At 42.3% G+C, this 27,243-nt stretch overlaps 1 protein-coding gene across 1 annotated transcript in view; it reads left to right on the plus strand.

The window, feature by feature from the left end:
* The window catches only part of LOC144494912 (kinesin-like protein KIF27), an 82,380-nt gene that overhangs the window by 1,712 nt on the left and 53,425 nt on the right, over positions 1–27,243 (plus strand). Inside the window, exons 2-6 of the mRNA XM_078214480.1 lie at positions 3,021–3,077; positions 5,462–5,859; positions 10,729–10,929; positions 13,084–14,072; positions 25,855–25,998. Coding sequence (XP_078070606.1) covers positions 5,562–5,859; positions 10,729–10,929; positions 13,084–14,072; positions 25,855–25,998 — 1,632 coding nt within the window. The 5' untranslated portion in view covers positions 3,021–3,077; positions 5,462–5,561. The remainder of the gene's footprint in view (positions 1–3,020; positions 3,078–5,461; positions 5,860–10,728; positions 10,930–13,083; positions 14,073–25,854; positions 25,999–27,243) is intronic.

The raw sequence follows: 27,243 nt of genomic DNA on the forward strand, positions 1-27,243 counted from the left end.
TGATTGAATTCTTTGAGGAGGTAACTAGGTGTGTAGATGAAGATGGAGCAGTTGATGTAGTATACATGGATTTTAGTAAGGCGTTTGATAAGGTTTCCCATGGTCAGCTCATGAAGAAAGTAAGGAGGTGTGAGATCGGATAAGTAACTGGCTATCTCATAGAAGACAGAGGGTGGTGGTGGATGGAAAATTTTCAGACTGGAGACCAGTTACCAGCGGTGTATCACAGGGATCAGTGTTGGGTCCTCTGCTATTTGTGATTTTTATCAATGACTTGGAGGAGGGGGCTGAAGGGTGGGTCAGTAAATTTGCTGATGACACCAAGATTGGTGGAGTAGTGGGTGAGGTGGAGGGCTGTTGTAGGCTGCAAAGAGAAATTGATAGGATGCAGAGCTGGGCCGAAAAATGGCAGATGGAGTTTAACCCTGATAAGTGCGAGGTGATTCATTTTGGGAGGACAAATTTGAATGCGGATTACAGGGTCAACGGCAGGGTTCTGAGGAATGTGAAGGAACAGAGAGATCTTGGGGTTCATATCCACAGATCTCTGGATAGAGCCGTGAAGAAGGCCTACAGTGTGTTAGTGTTTATTAACAGGGGGTTTGAGTTTAAGAGCCGGGGGGTTATGCTGCAACTGTACAGGACCTTGGTAAGACCACATTTGGAATATTATGTGCAGTTCTGGTCACCTCACTATAAGAAGGATGTGGAAGCATTGGAAAGAGTGCAAAGGAGATTTACCAGGATGCTGCCTGGTTTGGAGGTAGGTCTTATGAGGAAAGGTTGAGGGAGCTAGGGCTTTTCTCTTTAGAGCGGAGGAGGATGAGAGGCGACTTAATAGAGGTTTATAAAATGATGAGGGGGATAGACAGAGTGGACGTTCAGAGATTATTTCCTCGGGTGGATGTAGCTATTACTAGGGGGCATAACTATAAGGTTCATGGTGGGAGATACAGGAAGGATGTCCGAGGAAGGTTCTTTACTCAGAGAGTGGTTGGGGTGTGGAATAGACTGCCTGCTTTGATAGTGGAGTCGGACACTTTAGGAACTTTCAAGCAGTTATTGGATAGGCACATGGAGCACACCAGAATGATAGGGAGTGGGATAGCTTGATCTTGATCTCGGCACAATATTGAGGGCCGAAGGGCCTGTACTGTGCTGTACTGTTCTAAGTATTTCTCTTGTGACTGTGGTGTCTTGACTGTACATGGGCTTAGTAGCTCCAACCTCTACATGAAAACTCAGACATACAAAATGGGAGCAGAAATATGCCATTTGGCCACTCGAGAGCCTGCTCTGACATTCAATAAGATCATGGCTGATCTGTTTGTGTTTTGAGTTCTACATTCCCATCTACCCTGATAACCTTTGATTTCCTTGCTGAACAAGAGTCTATCTAACTCTGCCTTAAAAATATTCAGTGACCCCACTTCCATTGCCTTCTGAAGCAGAGTTCCAAGGTCTCGCAGCCCTCTGAGAAAAGAATTCTCCTCATCTCTGTCCTCTTAAGCACGACCCCTAATTTTAAAAGTGTCCCCTTGTTCTGGAGTCACCCACAAGAGGAAACATCCTTTCCACAACAACCTTATCAAGACCATTCAAAATCTTGTACACTTCAATCATGTCACCCCTTACTCTTCTAAACTATTTGAAACAAGCCCAGCCTGTCCAAACTATCTTTATAAGACAACCCACCCATTCCAGGTATCAATCTAGTGAACCGCCTCCAAGGCATTTACCTCCTTCCTTAAATAAGGAGACCAAAACTGCACATAGTATTCAAGATGTGGGCTTACCAATACCCTGTATAACTGAAGCATAACATCCTTCCTTTTATGCTAAATTCCTCTCATAATACGGATAACATTCCATTAGCCTTCTTGATTACATGCTGTACCTGCATACTAATCTTTTGTGACTAATACACTACAACACCTAGATCCCTCTGTAACTTGGACTTGTGCAATTGTTCTCTGTTTAAGTAATACTCTGCTTTTTTAATTCCTCCTGTCAAAGTAAACAACTTCACATTTTCTTGCATTATACTTCATCTGCCAGATTTTTGTCCACTCACTCAACCTATTTACATCTGTCTGCAAACTCCTTGTGTCTCTTCGCAGGATACTCTCTTATCTTTGTGTCATCTGCAAATTTAGCTACCATGCCTTCTCCTTATTAACCTTTTAGTCATTCTCTACTGTGCTTATTATTCTAATCAATCATCTGATCGGCCGCTGACATTTGTGCAGCTATATGCTTTTTCCTTAAGTTTGATGGTTTCCTTAACTTCTTTAGTTAACCACAGATGGTGGGTCATCCCTTTAGAATTTTTCTTTTCATAGAATATACCTATTCTGAGTATTCTGAAATATCCCCTAGCCCAGTGATGGGCAACCTAGTAAGTGGCCCTCCTTCATATCAGTAGGCCGTAAGATTGAAATCAGGCTTGTTCACTAACCGTGACTCTTAAATAAGATTGAATACAGTTAATACATGCCAAGTATTTCATTAAGTTATAGAAAATGCTTAATCCTTCATATATCAATAAAACGTAAGTAGTTAAAACCAAAATAAAAGCTTGATTGACGCAGAGGGAGTGCAAACCCCTCACAGTCAATGTTGTATGCAATCAGCATGCACCTTGCTTCATGTGCATATCACTTCAGTCATACTGGGAGGAAGAAAGCTACGTGGCTGGAAACCAGTGGAATGCGGCATCTCTGCAGATATGCAACAGTCAACAAAATGTCTTGTGGGTCACACTCAGAACCCTGATAGGCGCATGTTGCCCACCACTGCCCCAGTTAACTTCAGTTAGCTCAGCTTTCATGTCCAGATAGTTGCCCTTATTTGAGTTTAAAATACTAGTCTTAGACCCACTCCCTTTCATACCTGTTGTAAAATTCAATCATATTGTGGTTGCTGCTTTCCATGGGTACCTTTACCTTGAGATCATTAATAAATCCTGTCACATTACACAATATCATGTCTAATGTAACCTGTTCTCTCATTGGTTCCAGGAAGTGCTACTCTAAGAAACTATATTGAAAGCTTTCTATGAACTCCTCATCCAGGCTGTAAGTGCCAATCTGATCTTTCTAGTTTATATGTCAGATTAATGTCACCCATGATTATTGCTGTCCTTTTATCGCAAGCATCTAATTTTTATTTTGTATACTTTGTCCTATATTGTGGTTACTGATAGGGGGCCTGTGGACCATCCCCACTAATGACTTATTTCCCCTATTCCTCATCTCCACTTGAACCGATTTTACATCCTGACCTCCTAAACTTAGGTAATCTCTAACTATTGCACAAATGCCATCCTTTATTAACAGTGCTACCTCTCTACCTTTACCAAACTTCCTAGTCTACTTGAATATTATATACCCTTAAATATTTAGAATCCAAACCTTGTCATCCTGCAGTGATGTTTCTCAATGGCTATCACCTCATATTTATTTATTTCAATGTGTGCTATCAATTCATTTACTTTGTTATGAATAAGAACATAAAAACGAGGAGTAGGAGTAGGCGATTTAGCCCCTCAAACCTGCTCCGCCATTCAATACGACCATAGCTGATCTTGTCTCGGCCTTGACTCCACTTTCCTGCCCATTCTCCATAACCCTTCAACCCGTTACTAATTAAAAATCTGTCTATCTCCCAGATTTAGTCCATGTCCATATCACCACTACACTCTCGAGGTAGAGTCAACACAGGGCAGCACGGTAGCACAGTGGTTAGCACTGCTGCTTCACAGCGCCAGGGACCCAGGTTCGATTCCCGGCTTGGGTCACTGTCTGTGTGGAGTTTGCACGTTCTCCCCGTGTCTGTGTGGGTTTCCTCCGGGTGCTCCGGTTTCCTCCCACATTCTGAAAGATGTACTGGTTAGGTGCATTGACCCGAACAGGCGCTGGACTGTGGCGACTAGGGGAATTTTACAGTAACTTCATTGCAGTGTTAATGTAAGCCTTACTTGTGACTAATAAATAAACTTTAGTGAATTCCACAGATTCACCACCCTTTGAGAGAAGTAATTTCTCCTCACCTCTGTTTTAAATCTGCTACTCATCTAAAACGATGGCCTCTTTCCGTGCTGTAAAACTCTGTGACTGCATGACCTTATCAAATGCCTTCTGGAAGTCCAGATATATTACATCTGCAGGATTCCCATTATCCACTTTGCTTGTTACATCTTTGAAGAACTCGCGTAACAGGTTGACTCTGATGGATTGCATTTTGACTTTCCAAATTTCTGATGTTACTTCCTTTAATAATGGATTCTAACAACATCCCAACAACAGATGCTAAGCCAACTAGTCTATAGTTTCCTGCTTTCTGCCTCACTCTCTTTTTGAATAAGGATGTTAGATTAGCATTTTTCCAATCCACTAGAACCTTTTCCACATCCAGGAAATTTTGGAATGTTATAACCAGTGGACCCATTATCTCCGATGCCACTTCCCTTAACACCCAAGGATGAAGGCCATCAGACCCTGGAGACTTGCCTGCCTTTAGTCCCAAAAGTTTGCTCAGCACTTATTCCCTATTGATGATAATTGTCCTAAGTTCCTCTCTTTCTATTACTTCTGCATTACCTGTTACTACTGGGATGGTACTGGTGTCCTCTGTGGTGAAAACTAAGGCAAAATACCGATTTAGTGTCTCCACCATTTCTGTGTTCCCCACTATTAACTTCCCAGTCTTATCAAGATCCCAAAATTCACTTTAGCTACTCTCTTCCCTTTTATATACTTACAGAAAATTTTGCTTTTTTTTATACTTGTGCTAATTTTCTTTCATAATTTATCTTTGCTCTTTTAATACTTTTTTAATAATCCTTTGTGGATCTTTAAAAGTTTCCCAATCTTCCAGCCCACCTGAGTGTCGGAGTATCTGGGAGCAGGGAAAAGCTGGCTTGAAGTCGACACATACATGCACACACTCAAACATGCACGTGCATGCACACACACACAAATGCATACGCTGCACGCTCAAACTCGCGCGTGCACACAGACTTGCACACACACACACACATACAATCTCACGCAAGCACACACACAAACTCATACACTGATGGCGAGGCTGGGAGAATCCCAAAGTGGGTTCTTGCTGCTGCTAAACGTGCTAGTCCCCTCCCCCGCAATTCTCCAACCTCACATATCCCATCATGATCTGTGCCTGAGTGGGCGGAGTCAGAAAATTGCCCACATTATCTTTAATTTCAACTTCCAGTGTCCTCCTTCCCAACCATTTTATTCCCATTTGTTTCCCCTCTCCTAGTTCCGTACTGTTCATGTACATCAAGTTCACTGTATTTCCCATCTCATCCACCAAATATGATGACTCCTTGAAGAGTTGTAGGTTTTTAAAATGCAGTCTTCATTTTCCTTCATAGAGGAATTAACAGTTTATCACAAATTCATCAAGTTGAAATTCTAACTGTTTTTCTTTCAAGTGTGCGCACTATGGAATATGGGAAAAAGATGATCTCCAAAAATGGATGCACAACAGTTAAAGATTAATTTCATGCACTGAACATTTTAATCTTTTTAAATATGGAAGAGATTGCAGTCAAAGTCGCTGTACGGATTCGACCTCTGCTTCCAAAGGAAATCCTCCATAACCATCAAGTTTGTGTTCGAGTTGTTCCCAACACGCAGCAAGTTGTAATTGGGAAAGATCGTGCTTTTACATTTGATTTTGTATTTGGACAAAAATCATCCCAAGAAGATGTGTATTCTGCCTGCGTAAAGCCTTTAGTGATATCAGCAATTGAAGGTTATAATGCCACTGTCTTTGCTTATGGACAAACAGGATCGGGAAAAACATACACAATTGGTGGAGGACATATAGGTAAAGTTTTTTTTAAGGACCTTTTTTAAGGTTTTCTTAATCTCTGCTTTGAAACTGTTACTGTACATTGATTTTAAATCACAATGTGAAATATCTATAAATATTGAGACAATACATTAATAGGACACCACCTTGATGTTAATGCTCCCTTGAATGAGAATGATCATTGCAATAACGGTGTAATATGTCTGAATGCCAAATATGCCTAGTTTCCAATATTTTCTGTGCAGCCTTTGCCAGTCATCTATCATGAGGTGCCTTCGGGGTTGGGAAAGTCACCATGAACTGCCCTGTATACAAATGGAATGGGTTTACTCCATCTCCACTGATATATGGATCTAGAATTAGGAGGTAGAGTCTAAAATTATAGCCAGGGCTTTCAGGAGTTAATATAAAATAAGAACAAAATACTGCGGATGTTGGAATCTGAAGCAAATGCTGGAAAATCTCAGCAGCTCTGACAGTATCTATGGAGTAAGAAGTTTAACAACACCAGGTTAAAGTCCAACAGGTTTATTTGGTAGCAAAAGCCACACCATTGCAGGAAGAATGGAAAAGCAAGATACTACTTAAATGGAGAGAGGTTTCAGAACTTAGTGCTACAGAGGGATCTGGATATCCTGGTACATGAATCACAAATCAGTATCTATGGAGACAGAATTGAACCAACATTTCAAGTTTGGATTACCCTTCATCAGGAATGAAATTAGGAAATAGAATGAAAGGGAAATAGTTTTTTTCCTAATTATATTGGAGTTTGTTTGGGGAAAATAACAAACAAGTTGGAAAGAAGGGACACGGTTAATGTGTACTTGGATTCTCAAAAAAAAAGGTGCTACATCAAAGGATAATGCACAAAATAAGAACTTATGGTGTAGGGATGATATATTAGCATGGATAGAGGATTGGTTATCTAACTGGAAGCAGAGAGTAGAGATAAATGGGTAATATTGAGGTTGGCAAGTTGTAACTTGTGGAGTGCCACAGAGATAAGTGCTGGGGCTTCATCTATTTACATTCAATGTCAAGCATTGGATGAAGGGATCAAATGTATGTTAACTAAAATTGACGGTGACAGCAAGATAGCTAGGAAAAGCATTATCAAGACCTTACTAAAGGATATAGATAGGTCAAGTGGGTGAGCAAAAAATTGGCAGATGAAGTATAATGTGGGAAAATGTGAATTTTTCAATTTTTGGCAGGGAGAATGGAAAAGCAAGATACTACTTAAATGGAGAGAGGTTTCAGAACTTAGTGCTACAGAGGGATCTGGATGTCCTGGTACATGAATCACAAAATGTTAATATGCAGGTACAGAAAGTGATTAGGAAGGCAAATGGAATGTTGATGTTGATTGCAAAGGGAATGGAATATACAGGTAGGGAAATTTTATTGCAGCTATGCAGGACCTTGGTGAGACCTCAGGAGTGATTCTCCAGCCCCATGTGCTCATGCATGGGTTGTGCGGGGCCAGAGATTCATGGGGGAGGGGCCACATTATGTTCAATGCCAGGGAGAACCCCCTTTAGGAATCTTCCCACCCCCGTGCCCTCATTTAAATATGGGGCAGGATTCTCTGATCTTGTTTATATACCCGACCCACTCCCAGTGAGAATGGAGAATTTGGCACTCAGCCAAACTCCATTCACTGCAGCAACACTGGAGAATCCCAGCAAGGATGAGGTTGGAGGTTTTCGGTTCTTATTTGAAACCAGATTTTCCTTCCTCCTGGGATTCTTTAACCATTGGAGGCAGCGGGAACCCAGTGCCAATCACTACTGGTTTCTGAAAACGGAAACCAGTTGTGATGTCTCGGCATCAACTCTCTAGCTGCTTCTGTCAAGACACTAGGATAAAGTCTATCCGGATCTGGGAATTGATTATCCCACAACCCACCCACTTAACCTATCTACATCAATACCACTGCCCTAGTGATTTAATTATTCTGAGTTCCTCCCTCCCTACCATTTCCTGACTTACAGCTATTTCTGGGATGTTACTTGTATCCTCTATAGTGAAAACCTCAGTTGGTTTGGGTCTTGAACCCACAGTGTTGACATTATCCAGCACCATGTTCTAACTGGACCTACATAGCATCCACCATTCCAGCTAATCTGGAACCAAATTGGACAGAGATGTTCATAGCTTGAGTTCTGATTTTGATTCACTGTTGATAGAAAATTGTTGAAAACCTCAAGTCTTCAAAACTATTACCAGTTAATACAATACAAACTACAAAAGTAAATGTGGTAAAATTATTAAGAGTCAGATCATGGTGTCTGATTTTCATTGAATCCAATGATAGAACATAGAACATTACAGCGCAGTACAGGCCCTTCAGCCCACGATGTTGCGCCGACCTGTGAAACCAATCTAAAGCCCATCTAACCTACACTATTCCAATATCATCCATATGTTTATCCAATGACCCTTTTAAATGCCCTTAATGTTGACGAGTCCACTACTGTTGCAGGCAGGGCATTCCACGCCTTACTACTCTCTGAGTAAAGAACCTACCTCTGACGTCTGTCCTATATCTATCATCCCTCAATTTAAAGTTATGTCCCCTCATGCTAGCCATCACCATCTGAGGAAAAAGGCTCTCATTGTCCACCCTATCTAATCCTCTGATCATCTTGTATGCCTCTATTAAGTCACCTCTTAACCTTCTTCTCTCTAACGAAAACAGCCTCAAGTCACTCAGCCTTTCCTCATAAGACCTTCCCACCATACCAGGCAACATTCTGGTAAATCTCCTCTGCACCCTTTCCAATGCTTCCACATCCTTCCTATAATGCGGCGTCCAGAACTGTACGCAATACTCCAAGTGCGGCCGCACCAGAGTTTTGTACAGCTGCAAAAGACATCATGGCTCCGAAACTCAATCCCTCTACCAAAACAAGCTAACACACTGTACGCCTTCTTAACAACCCTATCAACCTCGGTGCCAACTTTCAGGGATCTATGCACATGGACACCGAGATCTCTCTGCTCATCCACACTACCAAGTATCTTACCATTAGCCCAGTACTCTGTATTCTTGTTACTCCTTCCAAAGTGAATCACCTCACAGTTTTCCGCATTAAACTCCATTTGCCACCTCTCAGCCCAGCTCTGCAGCTTATCTATGTCCCTCTGTAACCTGCAATATCCTTCCGCAGTGTCCACCGCTCCACCGACTTTAGTGTCATCAGCAAATTTACTAACCCAGCCTTCTACGCCCTCATCCAGGTCATTTATAAAAATGACAAACAGCAGTGGCCCCAAAACAGATCCTTGCGGTACACCACTAGTAACTGAACTCCAGGATGAACATTTCCCATCAACCACCATCCTCTGTCTTCTTACAGCTAACCAATTCCTGATCCAAACCGCAAAATCACCCTCGATCCCATGCCTCCGTATTTTCTGCAATAGCCTACCATGGGGAACCTTATCAAACGCTTTACTGAAATCCATATACACCATATTAACTGCTTTACCCTCATCCACCTCTTTGATCACCTTATTAATCAAGAACCTATCTATCTCTGTCTTAAAGAGGCTCAATGACCTAAGCTCATGTGAATATGCATGTGATTGAAATATTGTAAAGATACAATTCAATCAGGTTGGTGATTCCAACTATAGTATAACTTGCTACCATAATTTGCAGCTCAGTAAAAGGATTTTGATTTTGCTATCAACACTTACCACAACTCTACCAATATTTTGACTGCTGGTAAATCGGTAATTCATTACACTTTTTCGTTCCTGTGCGAGTTTCCCACTGTTCCAGATGAATGCCCATAACAAACTGTTACGTGTTGGCTAAGATTATGCCCATCAAGCTTGTCTTAAAACTGAAAGATCATTTGCCTTGTGACCTTACGGTCAGATATCCCTGCCTAAGTCTTTGAGCAGAGGAAGAAATCAGCATGAGACTGTAGCATGTAGCATGCAACACCCCTCTAAAGTGCAATAAAATAATTTAACAAATTCCAGGCAGCAGATTTACACAAAGTAACATATCAATTGGGGTTTGAATAAAGACTTGGGGGAATAGACCATTCAGCCCTTCGAGCCTGCTCTGCTATTAAATAAAATCATGGCTGATCTGACTGTGGTGGAAACTCCACTTTTCCATTTGCCCTTCCTAAGATTCGAGATCACTAGCTCATCAGAAGTTTTGTAATGGGGGATTCTGTGAATTGGCACTTGCAGGGATTATGGTTTAGGAAATTTTAGGCACACAAGTTATGATTTTCCAGTCTGGCAAATCACAAGCTGCATACACACAATTTCCCATGATGTCCAGCTGCAAACATCATGGAATCCTTTCTATAATGTATATTTTTGTAACAGTGACCACAAGGTAAATGTCCACTTGTTCCATGAATGTATTGCATCAACCTGTTAGCCCTCACCCACGTAGCCCTAGGTTTTCTAAGTTTATTATTAGTGTCACAACTAGACTTACATTAACACTGCAATGAAGTTATTGTGAAAATCCCCTAGTTGCCACACCTCGGCACCTGTTTCAGTGCATTGAGCGAGAATTTAGCACGGCCAATGCACCTAACGTGAATGTCTTTCAGACTGTGGGAGGAAACCGGAACACCCGGAGGAAATCCTTGCAGACACTGGAATAACATGCAAACTCCACACAGAGTGACCCAAGATGGAAATTGAACCCGGGTCCCTGGCGCTGTGAAGCAGCAGTGCCAGCCGCCGTGCCGTCCTCACCTACATAAACGCTAGTTGCTGTACTATAAAAGCTTTGTATAGTTCAGAGAAACATATTTGGTTAGGTCATGTGGTTTGCTGATTAATTAGATTTATTGTGCTAGAAATATAAAAGATTTATAAGAATATTTTTATGATCTAAAGCTTCATTTTCTGATGAGTTGAAAGGCATCATTCCACGTGCCATTCACGAGATCTTCCGAAACATCAGTGAACATCACAATATAGACTTTCATGTGAAAGTATCCTACATCGAAGTGTATAAAGAAGAGCTGAGGGACCTTTTGGAGTTACAGAGCACCAGCAAAGACATTCATATCAGAGAAGATGAAAAAGGAAACACAGGTAATCCTGCCACTTGGTTAAAATAAATCTAATAAATTGAGTCATTTTATCAATGTATTTCTTGTTATTTCTTTCTCATTTTATTTATATATTATTTTCCCTCACCTCACTGCTTGCACAATAGGTATTCTAAGTTGATTTCATAACATTTAAAATTCATTAGAGGTTTGCTTGTTTAATACGTTTGTATCAGTTACAGCCATCTTAGTTTCTTTAGCAGATATGTCACTTTTATAGTAATTTGTTTCCAGAATTTGTTATTTTTATCTTTTCAAGTTGGCACATCAATGTTCATTGTGATCTAATTGGGGCTAGTTGACCTCTATGGTTAACACAATACTGCAGATCTGTCTCTGTGTTTGCCCCTTCTACTTGCATATGATTTGAACTGCGACTTCTGTTCATTAGTGGCCAGCTGCCACTTTCTAAGCAAACAGGACATTTAGGCCCTGTATTGTACATAGATTTTGTGCACTAGACCCTAATTTTGATGAGAATTTGATTTATAGTTCCATTTCTTCTTCCAATGTAATATTTGTAATGTGGAGATTCGTTCAATTGATAAATCAGTGTGCCTGTTTCCTGTGATCTGCTGCACATAGTTGGAAAATCAAGAGCACAGCTAATCAGACAAACTTACTTCCATGCCTGTTAATGCACTTTGTGTTCTTGATGCTAAGGATAAAGTCTTGTAAGTTTCAGCTATGATGCTATGAGTAAAATTGGATTTTAAAAAATGATTTAAACAATCATAATTACAGAATTGTTGAATCAAAAACGCAACTTCTAAGTTTGCAAATGACATCAAATTTGGGGATGGGTGGGGCATAGACAAGATTGAGGGGGACTGCAACATATTACAGGAGGACCTGAATACTTTTGTCGAATGGGCCAATAATTGGCAAATAAAGTTCAACACAGATAAGTGTGAGGTAGTACATTTCAGTATTACATGGAAGGTGCACTTTTGTGTGGGTTAGAAGAATAAAGGGGTGTGCAAATACACCAATCACTAAAGGTTATGCCAGAGGTTAGCAAGGCCATAACAAAAGCAATTCAGGCCCTGGGTTTCCTAGAGAGATATAATTAAAATGTAGGGGCATTATGCTAAACTTGTTTTGAACCTTGGTTAAAATAAGCGTACTGGTCACCACCATATTATAAAAATGTTATAGAGACACTGGGGAGGGTGTAGAGAAAATTTACATAGGTGATGACAAAAATGCATGGGTATACTTATCAGGGAAGCATTAACAGGCTAGATCTCTTCCCTTTTGGGGAAAAAAGACTGGGAGGTGAACTAATAGGAGCTTCAAAATTATAAAAGGTTTTGATAGATTGGATACAGAGAGATTATCTCCCTCTTGTGGGAAGAACATAACTCGAGGCCATCAATATAAGATGCTCACCAAGAATTGCAACAGAGAATTCAAAATAAATTTATCTAAAGGGTGGTAAGAATGTGGAACTCTGTATCACAGAGAATAGTTGAAGTGAATCGTATAAAAGCATTTAAAGGATAACTAGATAGGCATATCATAGAATCCCTACAGTGCAGAAAGAGGCCATTCAGCCCATCAAGCCTGCACTGACAATAATCACACCCGGGCCCTATCCCCATAAACCCACATATTTACCCTGCTAGTCCCCTAACACAACGGGGCAATTTAGCATGACCAATAAACCTAACCTAACACCCATCTTTGGACCATATGAGGGAGAAGGAAATAAATAATTGTGATGGTAGATTTTGATGAAAAAAGGTGGGAGAGGCTCGAGTCAAGATAAACACTGGCATGGAATGATTGGGCCTGTTTTTGTGTTGTAAACATCCTATGATCTAATTTGATGCAGAGCAGAAATTAAACTCGTGAGCTCCTTGTTAAATGCTTTGCCATCAGGTGCATTAACTCAATGATCCACTAGGTGGATCAGTATAAACTGCAGCAGTTCAAGGAAGCAGCTCACCACCACTTTCTCAAGGACAACTGAAGATGGGCAATAAATGCTGCCCTAGCCACTAAATCCACATCCCATGAAAGAAAAAAGTATAAAGTAATATTCAGCTAATTGTACCATCCTTCTCATCACATTGTACTATTTATCAAAAGATTAGTTAACATAACAAAAATCTCTTTCTCTTGTTTGTTTTAGTGATTATTGGGGCCAAGGAGTGTGAAATTGAGACACCAGATGAAATGTTGAGTCTCTTGGAGGCTGGCAATGCAGCCCGTCACACAGGTACCACACAGATGAATGAGCATTCCAGCCGATCACATGCCATTTTCACAATGTACCTCAATCAAAAGCAACCTAAAAATGGACAGCCATCAAATGCTGATGAGGAGCACATTATAAAAGAATCAGAGAGGTCATTTCAACTGATTTCTTCCAAATTTTGCTTTGTTGATCTAGCTGGCTCAGAAAGGGTTACCAAAACGGGGAACACAGGTGAACGATTTAAGGAATCCATTCAAATAAACAGTGGTCTCCTGGCACTTGGGAATGTGATCAGTGCTCTTGGAGACCCAAAGAGAAAAAGTATACACATTCCCTACAGGGATACCAAGATAACTCGTTTGTTGAAGGATTCTCTTGGAGGGAATGCGAAAACGGCAATGATTGCATGCATTAGCCCCTCATCATCTAATTTTGATGAATCACTCAACACTCTGAAATATGCCAATAGAGCCAGGGACATAAGGAACAAACCAATTGTAAATTATGACCCAGACTGGGATCGGATAGATGAAATGGAATTACAAATCAAAACACTTCGGGAGGCACTGCAGAATCAACAGTCAAGCCTACTGACTCGTGCCAGTCAGGTTTCACAAGAATCGTTGTGTCAGGACAAAAAACGGATTCATTCTCTGGAAGAGCAGGTCGCCCATCTACAAATGGAAAGCTATCACTATAAACACTGCATAGATGAAGCCTTACACTTCTTCTTGGAATTTAGAGATGCAAACAGTTTGAAAGAAGGCCAGTGGCAAAAGATGAAGGAGTGGTTCAACATGGTAGAGGAACTACAAAATGAATTGCCTGACCTGTTTGGCGCTGAGAGTGGATTTGGAGGTGGAGGACAAGATTCTCATCACATTACAATATTTCAATTGAAAAGGGAGTTGAAGAAATGCCAGGTACAGTGCAACATATTTAATGGTTATGACAAGTATCCCACAATGAAGGCTGAAGTCTTATAACTGTTACAGCGCAATAACCAGGCCAAAACGGATGGTACTTGCTCCAAAGTGCTAAGATAAATTAGGGAGGATATTTTCAGGCATGGAAATTATTTTAAGCAAGTCACATGATACTAGATAGATGCTAGTAGATTGCCTAAGACCAATATAGTTCAAATATTCAAATAAGGTGACTAAATTGGCAACTTCACACACATTGATCAAACTTCAACCCTGTGTAAATAGTGGACTAATCAGACTAAAATTGAGGATTGGCTGTAACATAACCTAGTAAACAATAGTCAACATAAATTCAGAATGGGAGTGTTCTGCCTGAGTAACTTTTTTGGTCTCTTGAGGAGGCAACATTCCGAATGGATTTTGGCAAACCTTATAACATGTTATACTTCGGGCTCCAAAGACAAATTTGACAAAGTTCTGAATGAAAGGTCAAGCTTAAAGCATGCATTTTCAAGGAAATTATTGACATAGATACAACATTCGCTGAAGTTCATAAATCATTGAGATACATAAGAGACATTCACAAACTTAAGGTTGTGTAGAAAAGAACCATGAGGCTGAGGCCTGCTGTCAGAAATATAGTCATGAGGAAAGAATGTGGCTTTCGAGGGGAATTCAAGAGGTGATTTCATAGAAGTAAATGATAGTTAATGGCATGGAGAAAGTAAATTGAAGAGGGCAAGGAAATCACAAAATCAGATAGCAAAAGTCAAACTCAAAAAACTGATATCAGGAAGTTGGTCTTTACCATGTTATGATTCATGTAGAGTGATCACTTTAAACAAGAATATGAATTCCCACTGGTCGGAATTACATGACAAGATTTCAAGCGTTATTACTTTTACTGTAACAAACCAACTAAAAGCAACATTGACTAAATGTTACCTATAAAGGAACTAATACTCGAAACTATAGAAAAGTTAACCCATAATGCTTTAAAGCAACATATATTTCATACTGCGTGCATATACATTATAACACATTCCCCACTGGATTAAAATCTTTATACAAAATAGTCTACAGCCATTTCTAGCTTCCAGGAGGTTCAGGTCTCCCTGTTTCACTGAGTTGTGGTCTCACAACACCAGGTTAAAGTCCAACAGGTTTATTTGGCAGCACTAGCTTTCGGAGCCCCAAGCCCCTTCAGGTGAGTGAAGACTCGTGTTCACAAACAGGACATATAAAGACACATACTCAATTTACAAGATAATGGGTGGAATGCAAGCCTTTACAGGTAATCAAGTCTTAAAGGTATAGACAATGTGAGTGGAGAAAGGGTTAAGCACAGGTTAAAGGGATGTGTATTGTCTCCAGCAAGGATAGTTAGTGAGATTTTGCAAGTCATGGGGGTTACAGATAGTGTGACATGAACCCAAGAACCCGGTTGAGGCCGTCCTCATGTGTGTGGAACTTGGCTATCAGTTTCTGCTCAGTGATTCTGCGTTGTCGTGTGTCGTGAAGGCCGCCTTGGAGAATGCTTACCCGAAGATCAGAGGCTGAATGCCCATGACTGCTGAAGTGTTCCCCGATTTGGAAGGGAACACTCCTGCCTGGTGATTGTTGAACGGTGTTCATTCATTCGTTGTCGTAGCGTCTGCATGGTCTCACCAGTGTACCATGCCTCAGGACATCCTTTCCTGCAGCGTATCAGGTAGACAACGTTGATCGAGTTGCAAGAGTATGTACCGTGTACCTGGTGGATGGTGTTCTCGCGTGAGATGATGGCATCTGTGTCGATGATCCGGCACGTCTTGCAGAGGTTGCTGTGGCAAGGTTGTATGGTGTCGTGGTCACTGTTCTCCTGCAGGCTGGGTAGTTTGCTGTGGACAATGGTCTGTTTGAGGTTATGCGGTTGTTTGAAGGCAAGAAGTGGGGGTGTGGGGATGGACTTGGCAAGATGTTCGTCTTCATCGATGACATGTTGAAGGCTCCGGAGAAGATGTCGTAGTTTCTCCACTCCGGGGAAGTACTGGACGACGGAGGGTACTCTGTCCGCCGTGTCCCGTGTTTGTCTTCTGAGGAGGTCGGTGCGGTTTTTCGCTGTGGCACGTCGGAACGGTCGATCAATGAGTCGAGCACCATATCCTGTTCCTATGAGGGCATCTTTCAGCACGACGTGCCTGGGCTTGCAAAATCTCACTAACTGGCCTGGCTGGAGACAATACACATCTCTTTAACCTGTGCTTAACCCTCTCTCCACTCACATTGTCTGTACCTTTAAGACTTGATTACCTGTAAAGACTCGCATTCCATCCATTATCTTGTAAATTGAGTTTGTGTCTTTATATGCCCTGTTTGTGAACACGAGTCCTCACTCACCTGAAGAAGGGGCTTGGGGCTCCGAAAGCTAGTGCTGCCAAATAAACCTGTTGGACTTTAACCTGGTGTCGTGAGACTTCTTACTGTGCTTACCCCAGTCCAACGCCGGCACCCCCACATCATCACTGAGTTGTAACATTGAGTGACCATTGAAAGGCACTTCCTTAAGTCTTTGGAGAATTTCAAAACCAATTAGCAGCGGTAAGGCCCACTCCAGTGATTTTGCCTCCTGGGTTGCCAAGGCAAATCTTTCAGAGTCTTTAGATTGCCACAGGATGTATCCCTTCAATAGGGTTGTCAGCTGTGATTAAATGTATCAAAGTTTCATCACATGCTCCTGCCATTTGTCCGCCAACACATCCATCGTTCCTGTGACACACAGCCTTCTACGCCAAGTGGAAAGCAAAAAGACTTATTACCCAATTGGATGATGCTTGACTGTCAGCCAAACAGCCCCATGCCCCATATTTTTATTTCAGTAAAGGAAAATATTCAAAGAAAATTTAAAAATAACAATATTTCTCTATTCCTGGAGACTCCAGCCCAATCCTGGAGGGTTGGAAAACTTACTTTTCAACCAGAAGCTGTACTTCCTCTTGAACTCTCCCTAGCTAGTACTTGGCAAACAACTCACAGCCCCCTTCTCTCTGACCACATCTGCTGTAGCCTTTTGCCTCTCTTGTGAGACCTGCCTCACTCTCCTTTTCTGGCCAAAAAAGAACTCAAGAGACAGAATGTATGTCCACAGTTAGTCCAACTGCTCTTGCCTTTGTTCTCAGGTGTAAAATGCAACATGTACATTTCAGTTGTCTTGGGACCATCCCTGCCCCCATGATAATTATACCATGCTGGCTTCTTGTCAGAAATCACAGCAGATCATGTGACTCTTTTCATTCCTCCATTGTGCATTGAATTAAAGAGACAGTCCCAAAACATAATCATCTTATAAAACCCTGTATTTATAACAACAGTGATAAACATTTGTAATGCTTAATTACTGGAGCCTAAAACCTTGAAGTGGTATATAAGCAAATTGGTTGCTGTGCTAAAGGGTTGAGTCAACAATGCAATGTAGGGATATCTGAAGTACACACAGGTGTAGGTATTATAAATCAAAGTTATTTTTCAAGCTCTTTTCAATTGGTAGGGAAAAAATTAATTTTAATTCTCATCCTCAAGGGCTAGGTGATGCAAAATTTCAGATTGGTCTTTTCAAGCTCGAGTGTGCAGCTGAATGCATAACTTGCTACTCATGAATTTCAAAATGACTGATGGCCACAGGTTGATATCTAGCACATAAAAGATGCTGTTCCCAGCCTGTTTTACAGGAACACCCAGTGACAGATTCTGTCAGACAACAGCTGAACAGCTCTACAATGCCTCCAACCACCGTGCCCCCTTTTTATCCCCATGGCTGCATGCCACATTTCTCAGTTTGTTCTCACAAGCTACATTATTCACCATCATTCGCTCTTTTATTGTGCTGTAACTGCTGACCTGACTGCTTTCCCCTTTCACAGCAATTCCCTGCCCCAGGACACCTGATGTCTCCTGTAGCCAAATTCCCTAATAGCTTTTAATAATGGGTGAAAAATGAACTCTTGGGAGGAATACAAGATGGTGGCCAGTATCCTTTAACTGTACCCAGCAAGGAGACAAAATAGGGTAAAATACAAGTGATGAATAAATGTAAGGATATAGGGGAGAATTTAACTCCTGGCATAGAATGGCTAGAAAGCTTAAGTAATTTAATAGGCAGTGCCTTCCTTCCATGTCATTAACGAGCTCCATGTCCTAAAAGGCTATCCCTGTGCAGTACATTTGCTGGAGTAAGTCAGCCAGCTTTTGAATACCAAGTTAGCTGCAAATCAGAAGGTCAATGGGGAGGGTAAGAGATGAGGGTAAGAGAGTTTGTTTCTATACTTGATTTATTTATTTTTCAGTGATTTTTGTGTTTAAAATCGGAGGTTTTTTCTGAAACCGGAAGAAGGCCCAGGAGAGGCCTGGGAAGGTTTTTGGTGGGTTTAAAAGCAGGCCGCACTTTTGAGCAGGCAGCGTTGTAGCGGAGTGAGCAGGGAGCAGAGTGAGAGCTGTAAGGGCTTTGGCTCTAAGGGCTTAGGCGGAAAGGGTGAGGCGGGGTAAGTTTAATTCGTTTTGTTGTCTCTTCAATTGCAAATCTTAAGTTCAGTCCGTGTGGATTCTGAGGAAAAGGGGGGGGAAAATAGCTCATTGTTCCATTGGAGCAACTCTATCTGCTAGTGGTATTGGCAAGGTATCTAGAGGGGATGGGTGTGAAGGCAGTGCAATGTTCCTCTTGCAGTATGTTTGAGGTGAGGGATGCTGTCAATGTCCCTGCTGATTACACCTGTGGGAAGTACACCCATCTGCAGCTCCTCCAAAACCGTGTTAGGGAACTGGAGCTGGAGTTGGATGAACTTAGGATCATTAGGGAGGTAGAGGTGGCCATAGACAGAAGCTTCATGGATATAGTTACTCCAGGAAAGGAAAATAGATGGGTGACAGTGAGAAGGGCTGGGAGGAAACAGTCAGTGCAGGGATCCCCTGTGGTCATTCCCCTTAGCAACAAGTATTCCGCTTTGGATACAGTTGAGGGGGACGACATACCAGTGGTGAGCCGCAATGAGCGGATCTCCAGCACTGAGTCCATCCCTGTGGCTCGGAAGGGTAAGGGAGAGAGCGGGAGGGCAATAGTTATTGGGGACTCGTTAGTTAGAGGGATAGATAGAAGGTTCTGTGGCAGCAAAAGAGGCTCACGGATGGTATGTTGCCTACTGGATGCCAGGGTCCGTGACGTCTCGGACCGTGTTTTCCGGATTCTTAAGGGGGCGGGGGAACAATCACAAGTCGTGGTACACATCGGTACCAACGACATAGGTAAGAGAAGGGACGGGGATTTAAAACAGGAATTTAGGGAGCTGGGCTGGAAACAGAGCCAAGACAAAACATGTGGTCATCTCTGGTACGTTGTCGGTGCCACGTGATAGCGAGTTGAGGAACAGGGAGAGAGTGCAGCTAAACATGTGGTTGCAGGGATGGTGTAGGAGGGAGGGTTTCAGCTACGTGGATAATTGGAACACATTCTGGGGAAGGTGGGACTTGTACAAACAGGACGGGGTGCACCTGAATCAGAGGGGCACCAATGTCATAGAATCATAGAAACCCTGCAGTGCAGAAAGAGGCCATCTGGCCCATTGGGTCTGCACCGACCACAATCCCACCCCAGGCCCTACCCCCATATCCCTACACATTTACCCGCTAATCCCTCTAATCTACGCATCTCAGGACACTAAGGGACAATTTAGCATGGTCAATCAACCTAACCCGCACATCTTTGGACTGTGGGAGGAAACCGGAGCACCCGGAGGAAACCCACGCAGACACGAGGAGAATGTGCAAACTCCACACAGACAGTGATCCAAGCCGGGAATCAAACCCAGGTCCCTGGAGCTGTGAAGCAGCAGTGCTAACCACTGTGCTACCCTGGGAGAGAAGTTTGCTACGGCTCTTCAGGGGTGTTTAAACTAATTTGTCAGGGGGATGGGAAAAGGACTTGTAGTCCGGAAGTCAGTGTTGAGGGTAGTGAGGTATTGGGGAAGGTATCAAGGTCAAGGGTGGGTACCAGTCGACAGGAAGGTGGGTTGGAGTGTGTCTACTTCAATGCAAGGAGCATCCGGAACAAGGTAGATGAACTTGGGGTGTGGATTGGTACTTGGGGACTACGATGTTGTGGCCATTGCGGAGACATGGGTAGAACAAGGATAGGAATGGTTGTTGATCGTTCCGGGGTATAGATGTTTCAGTGAGTGTAGGGAAACTGGTAAAAGAGGTGGAGGAGTAGCATTGTTAATCAAGGATAGTTTAACGGCTGCGGAATGGGGGATCTGCATACTGAGGTAATATGGGCTGAAGTTAGAAATAGGAAAGGAGCGGTCACGTTGTTAGGAGTTTGCTATAGGCCCCCAAATAGTAAGAGATGTGGAGGAAGAAATTGCTAAGCAGATTATGGATAGTTGTGGGGGTCACAGGGTAGTTGTCATGGGGGACTTTAACTTTCCAAATATTGATTGGAACCTTTGTAGGTCGAATAGTTCGGATGGGGCAGTTTTTGTGCAGTGTGTGCAGGAGGGTTTCCTGACACAATATATGGATAGGCCGACAAGAGGTGGGGCCACATTGGATTTGGTACTGGGTAATGAACCGGGCCAAGTGTTAGATTTGGTTGTGGGAGAGCACTTTGGAGATAGTGACCACAATTCGGTGTCTTTTGTTATTGCAATGGAGAGGGATAGGGCCATACGGCAGGGCAAGGTTTATAATTGGGGGAGAGGTAATTATGATGTGATTAGGCAAGAATTAGGGGGCATAAGATGGGATCAGAAACTGTCAGGGAAAGGCACTAATGAAAAGTGGAACTTTTTCAAGGAACAAATACTGTGTGTCCTTGATAGGTATGTCCCTGTCAGGCAGGGAGGAAATGGCCGAGTGAGGGAACCATGGTTCACAAAAGAGGTGGAATGTCTTGCAAAAAGGAAGAGGGAAGCTTATGTAGGGATGAGGAAACAGGATTCAGATGGCTCGATTGAGGGTTACAAGTTAGCAAGGAATGAGCTGAAAAAGGGGCTTTGGAGAGCTAGGAGGGGGCATGAGAAGTCCTTGGCGGGTCGGATCAAGGAAAACCTCAAGGCTTTTTACTCTTATGTGAGGAATAAAAGAATGACCAGGGTGAGGTTAGGGCCGGTTAAGGACAGTAGTGGGAACTTGTGTATGGAGTCAGTAGAGATAGGAGAGGTGATGAATGAATACTTTTCTTCAGTGTTCACCAAGGAGAGGGGCCATGCTTTTGAGGAAGAGAAGGTGTTACAGGCTAATAGGCTGGAGGAAGTAGATGTTCGGAGGGAGGATGTACTAGCAGCTTTGAATAAACTGAAGGTCGATAAGTCCCCTGGGCCTAATGAAATATATCCTAGGATTCTTTGGGAGGCAAGGGATGAGTATGCAGAGCCTTTGGCTTTGATCTTTGGGTCCTCACTGTCCATGGGATGGTGCCAGAGGACTGGAGAGTGGCGAATGTTGTTCCACTGTTTAAGGAAGGGAATAGAAATGACCCTGGTAATTATAGGTCAGTTAGTCTTACTTCGGTGGTTGGTAAGTTGATGGAAAAAGTCCTTAGGGATGGGATATACGACCATTTAAAAAGATGCGGATTAATCCGGGATAGTCAGCACGGATTCGTGAAGGGCAAGTCGTGCCTCACAAATTTGATATAATTTTTTGAGGAGGTAACTAAGTGTGTTGATGAAGGTAGGGCAGTTGATGTCATATACATGGATTTTAGTAAGGCGTTTGATAAGGTCCCCCATGGTCGGCTTATGATGAAAGTAAGGAGGTGTGGGATAGAGGGAAAGTTGGCCGATTGGATAGGTAACTGGCTATCTGATCGAAGACAGAGGGTGGTGGTGGATGGAAAATTTTCGGACTGGAGGCAGGTTGCTAGCGGAGTGCCACAGGGATCAGTGCTTGGTCCTCTGCTCTTTGTGATTTTTATTAATGACTTAGAGGAGGGGGCTGAAGGGTGGATCAGTAAATTTGCTGATGACACCAAGATTGGTGGAGTAGTGGGTGAGGTGGAGGGCTGTTGTAGACTGCAAAGAGACATAGATAGGATGCAAAGCTGGGCTGAAAAATGGCAGATGGAGTTTAACCCCGATAAATGTGAGGTGATTCATTTTGGTAGGACAAATTTAAATGTGGATTACAGGGTCAAAGGTAGGGTTCTGAAGACTGTGGAGGAACAGAGAGATCTTGAGGTCCATATCCACAGATCTCTGAAGGTTGCCACTCAAGTGGATAGAGCCGTGAAGAAGGTGTGTTAGCTCTTATTAACAGGGGGTTGGAGTTTAAGAGCCGTGGGGTTATGCTGCAACTGTACAGGACCTTGGTGAGACCACATTTGGAATATTGTGTGCAGTTCTGGTCACCTCACTATAAGAAGGATGTGGAAGCGCTGGAAAGAGTGCAAAGGAGATTTACCAGGATGCTGCCTGGTTTGGAGGGTTGGTCTTATGAGGAAAGGTTGAGGGAGCGAGGGCTGTTCTCTCTGGAGCGGAGGAGGTTGAGGGGAGACTTAATAGAGGTTTATAAAATGATGAAGGGGATAGATAGAGTGAACGTTCAAAGACTATTTCCTCGGGTGGATGGAGCTATTACAAGGGGGCATAACTATAGGGTTCATGGTGGGAGATATAGGAAGGATGTCCGAGGTAGTTTCTTTACTCAGAGAGTGGTTGGGGTGTGGAATGGACTGCCTGCAGTGATAGTGGAGTCAGACACTTTAGGAACATTTAAGCGGTTATTGGATAGGCACATGGAGCACACCAGGATGATAGGGAGTGGGATAGCTTGATCTTGGTTTTAGATAAAGCTTGGCTCAACATCGTGGGCCGAAGGGCCTGTTCTGTGCTGTACTGTTCTATGTTCTATGTTCAATGGATTGGAAGAACCTAGGTAGCAGCAGCCCACATAAAATGTTGGTTGGACTCAGATGAACTGTTACAGAACAAAATGTAATGGCGGTAAAAAGAAACTAAGGTTCTGTCTCAATGATTATATAGCAGCTTCTAAACGCAATTTGACGAGAAAAAGAAAGAAACAAGCTAGCAAATAAAACCCCAAAAACACATAGAACAAGATGAAGATAGTGGTTATGGTCTGCAGTTGTTGAACTCAATATTGAATCCAGAAGGTTGAGTGCTGAGACGAAAGGTGAGGTGATGCTCCTTGAGTTTGTGTTGAGTTTCATTAGAATACTGTAGCAGGCCATGGACAGGAAGTTTTTTTCCCTCATAAAAGCAAAATACTGCACATGTTGGAAATCTGAAATAAAAGCCAAAGATGTTGGAAATGCTCAGTGGGTCATTCCAAGTTGATCTTTCATCAGAACAGAGCTTTTTAAATTTATTTTCCCAATGATCTTAAATCTGTGCCCCCGGATCTCGATCCTTCCACTAATGGGAACATTTTCTTTCTATCTATTTTGTCCAGTCCCCTCATGATTTTGAATACCTCCATCAAATGTGTTCCCAATCTTATCCTTTCCAAGGCCAACAGCCACAGCTGCTCAACATGGATATATGAAAGGGAAATCATGTTTGACAAAGTTATTGGAGTTTTTGAGCACATAACTAGCTGCATAGATAAGGATGAACTAGAAAGCCATTAATAAACTCCCACACAAGAGGTTAGAGTGCAAAGTGGGATTGGGAGTAATATATTCGCACAGATTGAGAATTGGTTAGCAGACAGAAGACAGAGTAGGAATAAACAGGTCTTTTTTGAACAGACAGGCAGTGACAACTGCTGGGATCAGTGCTTGGGGCTCCAGCTATTCAAAATATATATCAATGGTTTGGATGAAATATTTCCAAGTTTGATGATGACACAAAACTTGGTGAGGTGGAGGATGTTAGGCTTCAAGGCGATTTAGAAAGGTTAAGAGAGTGGGCAAATACATGGCAGATGCAGTATTAGGTGGATAATTGTGAAGTTATCCACTTCAGCTGAAAAAACAGAATGGGAATGTATTATTTAAACAGTGATAGATTGGGAAATGTTGATTTAAGTAGCGACCTCGGTGACCTTGTATACCAATCTCTGAAAGCAAGCATGCAGGTGCAATAAGCTGTTCGGAAGGCAAATGGTATTCTGGCCTTTATTGCAGGAGGATTTGAATACAGGAGCAAGGATATCTTGCTGTGCAGTGCCTTGGTGAGACCACACCTGGAATATTGTGTGCAGTTTTGGTCTCCTTATCTAAGAAAGGATATACTTGCCATTGAGGGAATGCAGTGAAGGTTCACCAGACTGATTCCTGGGATGGCAGGATTGTTGTATGAGGGGAAATTGGGTCGACTCGGCCTGTATTCACTGGAGTTTAAAAGAATGAGAAGAAATCTCACTGAAACGTACAGAAATCCGACAGGGTGGACAGACTGGATGTAGGGATGATGTTTATATGGCTTGGGGATCTAGAACAAGGGGTCACAGTCTTAGGGTACGGGGTTGGCCATTTAGAACTGAGATGAGGAGAAACTTCTTCACTCAAGAGGGTGGTGAACCTCTCCCACAGAAGTCTGTGGAGGCCAAGTCTCTAAATATTTTAAAGAAGGAAATAGATGGATTTCTAGACTTTAAATGTATCCAGGAGTATGGTGTTGAGGATCAGCCATGATCATATTGAATGTGGAGCTGGCTCAAAGGGCTGAATGATCTACTTTTGCTCCTATTTTCTATGTTCCAATCTATCCATTAACTGAAGTTCCTCATCCTTGGAGCCACTCTCATGAATCTTTTCTGCACTCTCTCTAATGACTTCATATTTTTCCTGAAGTGTGATACCAGAATTGGAAGGACTGTGCCAGTTGAGCTTTAATCACTGTTTTATAAAGGTTCATCATATCTTTCTTGCTGTTGTACTCTGTCCCTTTTTTTATGAAGCCCAAGATCCTGTATTCTTAATCTCCCACTATTAAGCTGCCTCTTGGGTACTGGATGCTGACACAGTAGGGGACCTGGATGGCACCAGTAAAATTGCTGTTTGATGTGAACGTTAATAATTAATCACTCAACAACCTTGGTTGACACCCTGCTGCTGATGTACGGGTTGCCAGTATCAGACACAGCATGTCCTTGGGAAATGCAACCAGATGCTGGAACTGCCAGGCTGGCAATGCCTCGACCACCCAGTGACTTCAATGGCCTCTGATTCTGCTCTGCATGGCCATGGCGCCTGGTCCTCATTGATGGGGAGCATGACTGATTCTTGTTGGTGAGACCTCTCACCAACGAGGGGGGAAGAATCCATGTGGAATGCGTTAATGTCATGGTAATCATGACATTAATATTTAAATCGGCTTCATGCCCAGAAACCGGGCCAGGAAGATAGCATTCAGCACGGGACATTTTGGCCACTTTCTGGCTCATTATGTTGATCAACTGGCAAAGGGGTGTGTGTGCGTGTGTGTGTGTGCGCGCACGCGCGTGTGTGTGTGCGCATGTGTGTGTGCGCGCGTGTGTGTGTGTGTGTGTGCGCGCGCGCGCGTGTGTGTGTGCGCGTGTGCGCGCGCGCGTGTGCGTGCCTTTTAAATATGGTGCCTGGGCATGATGGTGGGGCACTCGACTGCCCGCCCTGCCACGACACTCGACGGGAACCTCGTGGCTACATAATTAATGATCAGAGCAACACATGACTCCTGCTTCGCTCACTCCAACCTCCCATCCTCACTGCAGAACGTAGTCCCGAAGTGGAAAATTCCAGCCATTGTACCTTTTTAATGATTCATTTACTCCATCTGTCATTTCAGTGATACCTTCTTTTCCTCAGGATGCCCTGGCCACAGATGAGGAATTATTCAGTCAAAAAGCAGCTGAGCTGAAGGATGCACTAGAGCAAATACAAGCATTGGAACAAGGAAAGGAAGAATATTTGTCAGCTTTAACAGAATTTCAAGAAAGATGTCACATTCAAGTAAGTTTTATTTTGTTGTATGGAAGCAAAATTTTGCAAATACTGGAAACCAGGAATAAAAACTTAAACACAGAAACACTGGTCTAGCAGCATTTGTTGAAAGAGAAACCAAATTCAAATTTCAGGTTGAAAGATCTTTCTGTTCTGATGAAAGGTCTTTGACTTGAAATGTTAACTCCATTTCCCTTTCCACAATTACTACCAGACATACTGAGTATTTCCAGCATTTTCTGAGTTTAATGCTGTACTGCTTTATTAAACTATTACATTAATGAATCAATTATTTTCAGCATGCCTAAATAATTTATATTTTAGGCAAAATAAAGGTTGGTGCATTAAACAGTTTGATTGCTGGACCTTAAATCAGAAGGCCAATTGATTTTTACTTTGGCTTCACCTGGAAAACAAGTTAGCCAGCACCAGCAAACCAAGATTGGACTGGGGAAGGAATGTCCCCTGATTAAGTGTGTCAACCACATGTAGATTTGACAGCAATGGTGAATTTATTAAATAGATAAAGTTATTGATTAGTAAAGCATATAATTTCCCTTTGCCTTGTGTTCCTTCTCTTTTCAAATACTTTATAACTCTGGCAATAAAACTTGCCCTCAAAGTCTAAATACCAGTTGAAAGTGGGCTTTCAACTTTGACTTGCCAGTTTAGAGTTCAACATTTTAGTTTTGAAGTTACCAGCTACCATCTGACTCATTCTACCTCCCCATTTGTGATGGTGTCATTTAACTTCATGCAGGAATTTAATGATATAAACACACCCTGAACTGGGGAACATAAGAGTAGGATTTATGCCAATATGAAGTTCCATTTGTTACGATCCCAGATGATAACACTGGATAAGTCAGATCCCAAAGTGAAATCTGGCTTGATAAATCTAACTTTTTTTAAAGAAACTGTGGAGGTAGATTACTGAACAAATTCACAGGAGTCTGCTGATGAACTTTTAACACACAGAATAAAACACTTATTAAACAGGAAAAATGAATTATATTACACGAGAGCAATAGTTGAAAGATTGCAATACAAACATACAAAAATGATTCAAATGTTCACTATTCCTTCACCCCAGCTATATCTTTACAGAAACATACTTTACCATATACGTCTTATACTCTAATATTCACGGTTAGTGTCCAGTACATGCGAACTGTGGTCAGATACACCATATTCCAAAGTAAATGATAGGTGCAACCAAAGCAGATTCTTTGGATTTCTGAACAACCCACCCAG

Source organism: Mustelus asterias, chromosome 6 (assembly GCF_964213995.1).
Source record: "Mustelus asterias chromosome 6, sMusAst1.hap1.1, whole genome shotgun sequence".
Taxonomy (NCBI): domain Eukaryota; kingdom Metazoa; phylum Chordata; class Chondrichthyes; order Carcharhiniformes; family Triakidae; genus Mustelus; species Mustelus asterias.